Source organism: Limulus polyphemus, unplaced genomic scaffold, assembly GCF_000517525.1.
Source record: "Limulus polyphemus unplaced genomic scaffold, Limulus_polyphemus-2.1.2 Scaffold3921, whole genome shotgun sequence".
Taxonomy (NCBI): domain Eukaryota; kingdom Metazoa; phylum Arthropoda; class Merostomata; order Xiphosura; family Limulidae; genus Limulus; species Limulus polyphemus.
This window is the reverse complement of record NW_013669531.1, coordinates 89,571-94,039: the sequence shown is the minus strand read 5'-3', so window position 1 is coordinate 94,039 and position 4,469 is coordinate 89,571. Positions and strand designations below refer to the sequence as shown.

The 4,469-nt window shown below is 35.2% G+C and overlaps 1 protein-coding gene across 1 annotated transcript; it reads left to right on the top strand.

Moving 5' to 3' along the window:
- Positions 1-225: 225 nt before the first annotated feature.
- Positions 226-1,016, top strand: LOC111088513 (glycine-rich protein-like). Its single transcript, XM_022398885.1, has 2 exons — positions 226-284; positions 706-1,016. Exons 1-2 carry the CDS (start codon positions 273-275, stop codon positions 1,009-1,011), a joined length of 318 nt encoding a protein of 105 aa, XP_022254593.1. The 5' UTR covers positions 226-272; the 3' UTR covers positions 1,012-1,016.
- The last annotated feature ends 3,453 nt before the right edge of the window (positions 1,017-4,469 follow it).

Below are 4,469 nucleotides of genomic sequence, written 5' to 3'. Positions count from 1 at the left end.
TTTCTCCTTTAAATATAAATTTTATAAGCATTACTTTGAACTTTATGTAATTTATTTGCTTTCACATTTTCAATATATATATCACTTTTTAACATTTCTTTTGTACTAATAATTTTTTGTGGATATCTACTTACAGAAAATCAGGGGCGAGTAACTGAGTCCGAATGATAGAACACAGAACGATTGTCACCACTATATAAAAGCCAGGAGGAACGTTGTTTGTTACACACTCACATATTCTCCAGCGATAAACCTTCATCAATCTAACCGCAATGAAAACACTGGTGAGTCTCCAAAAGTATTTTATAATTTACTGGTTAAAACATTTCATGGATTAAACTAACGTTTTATTTCTCAACGACTAGCTTTGCTTACCTACTATAACCTTATTTTTTTGCTTTACGGATAGATTCATATATCAATAGAGATATTTCGTAAACACTTACTTTCTAGTAGGAAATTTATCATCATCGACTTCTTAGAAAGTGGTATTTCTGAAAGTGTGTTTGAAGTCCGTATTAGGAAATTTTCATATTTTGGGTGGTGTGATTATTCAATACATATTTGTAGAAATTTGATTTGATATATAAACCATTTACATTATATTAGCACACTGATTATTATCAGAAACGTAAGGAAATAAAATATGAAATTCACTGTAATACACTTATGTACAGGTGTATATTAATAATATTTCTCCTTCAGGTTGCTGTAGTTTTATTCGCCCTCGTGGCTACTGTCATGGCTGGTTATTTAGCTGGCCCGGCAGCCCACGGTTACTACGGGGGTTATGGCTCCTATGGTTACCCCGTTGGTCGTCATTTCAATTACGGAAGCAGAATTAACCACGGTTATGGACATGGACTTGGCTATGGCGGTTATGGTCTTGGACTAGGCTATGGTGGTTATGGACATGGACTAGGCTATGGTGGTTATGGTCTTGGACTAGGCTATGGTGGTTACGGTTATGGACTCGGCTATGCTGGTTATGGCAAAGCTTTGCTCCATTGAATCATGAGAAGGTACATACAGCTTTCTCTTGTATGTCATTCATTCCATGTGTATGCTCAAACTGCATTGTCCCCGTTTTTTTTTGTTGTTTTTTTTTAGTAAAGCCTGCTGTATTTGACCTTAAACACTGCCACCAAGACTAAGCAATTTACTTACAATGTTATCACAGTTAGCGAAAGTTGCAGGGTGTGGCCAAGGACAGATTATTGTTTTTGTTGGGGTTTTTTCTTATTCAAAACAAATATTTTACGGTACATTGTCGTAGATATTTCAGTAAAGCACATTAAGCATTCATGTGTGAAAGAGCGGGAAATGTTGGTCAAATATAGTTTCAATGAACTGTTGCCTAAATAACTTTCTTGGGTAATAAATATGTTATTATCAGTTGCTGTAACCTTGAATTTTCCTAGCAAGGTGAAAACTGTCACGCAAAGATTGAATGAAACCGCACTACACTTTCAACATAAAAATATGTTTTCTTAAAACTCAATTTGGTACTAAACTTACTATAATTAATACTAATTTTTAAGGAAATCTTACTTCTTGAACAAAATGTTCTAGTTTTAGATGGATAACAAAGTGAACAAAAACACCCATTTACTTACCATCCTGTCAAACATATAAAGTTATAAAACACTATTGAATTTTTCTTTTGTACATGTTATCTCACCCATTGTTTAATTCCATCAGTTAATCAGATAGCTAATTAATAACTTTCTTGCTTCCCAGTGGCGCAGCGGTATGTCTGCGGACTTACAAAGTAAGAAACCTGGTTTCGATATCTGTGGTGGGCAGAGCACAGATAGCCCATTGTGTAGCTTTGTGCTTAACTACAAACGGACAATAACTTTCTTGACTATTACGCAGTTTGGATATGAGTGTAATTTGTCAATAGTAAATACGAAGCAATACACCTTTTAAGCTTTTACAGCCTCCGTTGACTAAGCTTTATACGACAAAATTCAGGTTTCGATACCCGTGGTGAGCGCAGTACATATAGCTCATTCTGTAGCTTTATGTTTTGCAACAAACATACAAGTTCTTACAGTGGTTACATAGGAGCAATAACAAAAACTAACGTCACAGGGAGCTTTTTTATTCTTCGCTTGACGTCGTTTCAAAGCATCTTCTCCCCAGTGGCACAAAGGAATGTCTGCGCAATTTGGGTTTCGATACCTGTAGTGGGCAGAGCACAGATAGCCCATTGTGTAGCTTTGGGATTAATTACAAACAAACATATCAAAGCATCTTAGTTTTCTTGTAAATGACTAAGATCTAATCGTTCTGGGAAATAATGCACCATACATTGTTTCGTAATCGACGCTATAACAATTTTTATACTGTGGAAGTTGAAAACCATTAAAAAAACTATAACCTCTGTATATGATGGAAACCACGCATTTGGCTGTTGTTAAAACATTTTGATAAAACGAAGCCAGCTCTGAGTTTTGAAACAGTGAAGTATTACATAGTTACGTATTCTGACTTGATATACTGTTATATAGATTTGTGAATTCTGGCATATATTGTTATCCAGCTTGAAGTTTGACATAGTGTATTGCTATATAACTGAGTTTTAAAACAGTGAATTGTTACATAGTTATAAATTCTGGCATGCTATGTTGTTACATAGCTTGGAGTTGTCATAAGGTGTACTGTTACGTTCCTATAAATGTTGATACATGATTGTTTCATTATTTTTCATAATGTCAGAAAAACACGGAGGTAGGTTCAATAGTCGGTTCTATTGAAATTAAATTATCTTTGTAACGTTGTTCTTTCATTCGCAGGTTCTATTTAAATTATCAGATAGAAATAATTCAAAGTCAACACAAACGTTAACAAATTAGTTTGTTTCTTCGTAACGTTTCTACAAGTTGCTTTCACTTGCACATTATTGTAACCGGTAATTTGTAGGTCTAGATAACTTGACAACAGAGTAATTACTACAAGGTTACATTGTCAGTGTAGTGTGACATAGAATTTAGAATTACTACAGGCTAAGAAACACAGAATAATGTAAACTTTTTCTATTTATTGTAACTCTGTACCGACGCAGTTTATGAAGAAATGTTTAGTGTTATTTAGACCGTCTCACCTTATAAACTAAACCTCGAAATAAAAATAAAACACTTAAAGTCAACCCTTATCATTCAAATATTATTATATTCTTCCCTTAAGCTACTTTAAATACATACATGAAAGCAACTCTCGAAAAAAGTACTATATTAATTGTTTATGTCAAAGATACCAAGTTCGGAATTACTATACGGAAATTTGAGGGTTGAGATGAATGGAGTTCAGTCGAACTGGATTAATGTCCTAAGTGGGGTACCTCAGGGCTTTGTGTTAGGACCTTTGCTCTTTCTGGTTTACAACGAGAACAGAGATGAAGGAGTGGTCAATAAATTATTTAAGATAACCGAAGGTGTTAAGGCTTGGGTCTGCTGACGGTGAGGAGGAAGATGCTGTTTTACAAAAGGATTTGGATTATTTGGTGAGGTGAACGAATAAATGACAGATGCCTTTTAATAACTGCAAGGTAATGCGTGTGGGATATCATAATTTGAATTATGGGTAGAGTTTTAATAAGAATAACCTTAACATTGTTATGGAAGAGAATGATCTTGCTGTTCTTGTTAATCAGTCTCTTAGCCATCCAAGTAATGTGCTGTTGCTAGTGGCAGGGCAAATAGGATATTAGGTTGTATCTACAAAAATACTGAATACAAATATAAAGATGTTATAACGTTCAATCTTGGGTGCTTTACCTAAGGAAGGACTCTGCGTTTTTGGAAAAGATTCAGAGGACTACTGAGATGATACATGGGATGGAAATGTTGTCCTATGACGATAGGATAAGATCTCTGAAATGATCTTCTCTTGAAAAAAAGAAGAGTTAGAGGGGGATCTGATTGAGGTGTTTAAAGCTGCTAAAGGAATTGATAATGTTGATGCATCATCTATTTCTATACTTAATGGTGAGAATGGTAGGATTAGGTGACAGAAATATAGATTTTAGCAGGAAAAAGTATTCTTCAGCTAAGACAGCTTTGTTTTTCTAACAGGGTGGGCTCACTATGCGAATATTAAATGCCAAAAACAATGGCTCAGTCCTAGAAAAAAAAACACTTCCGACCACAAAACCTGGACTCCATCCACAGAAAGTGATGCTTTGCAGTTGGTGGGACATCAAAGGAGTAATTCATTTCGAACTCCTCAATCCACAGCGAACTTCTCAATACAGAGATCTATAGTCAGCAATTGGAACGTTTAAATCAAGTCCTTTATCAGAAACGCCTTTCACTCGTAAATCAGAAAGGTGTTCTTCTTCTCCACGACAATGCACGTCCACATGTAGCACGTTTGACGCAACATAAGATTATGGAGTTGGGTTCGGAAATTCTCCACACCCACCATATTCTACAGATGTAGTACCATCAGATTACCATCTTTTT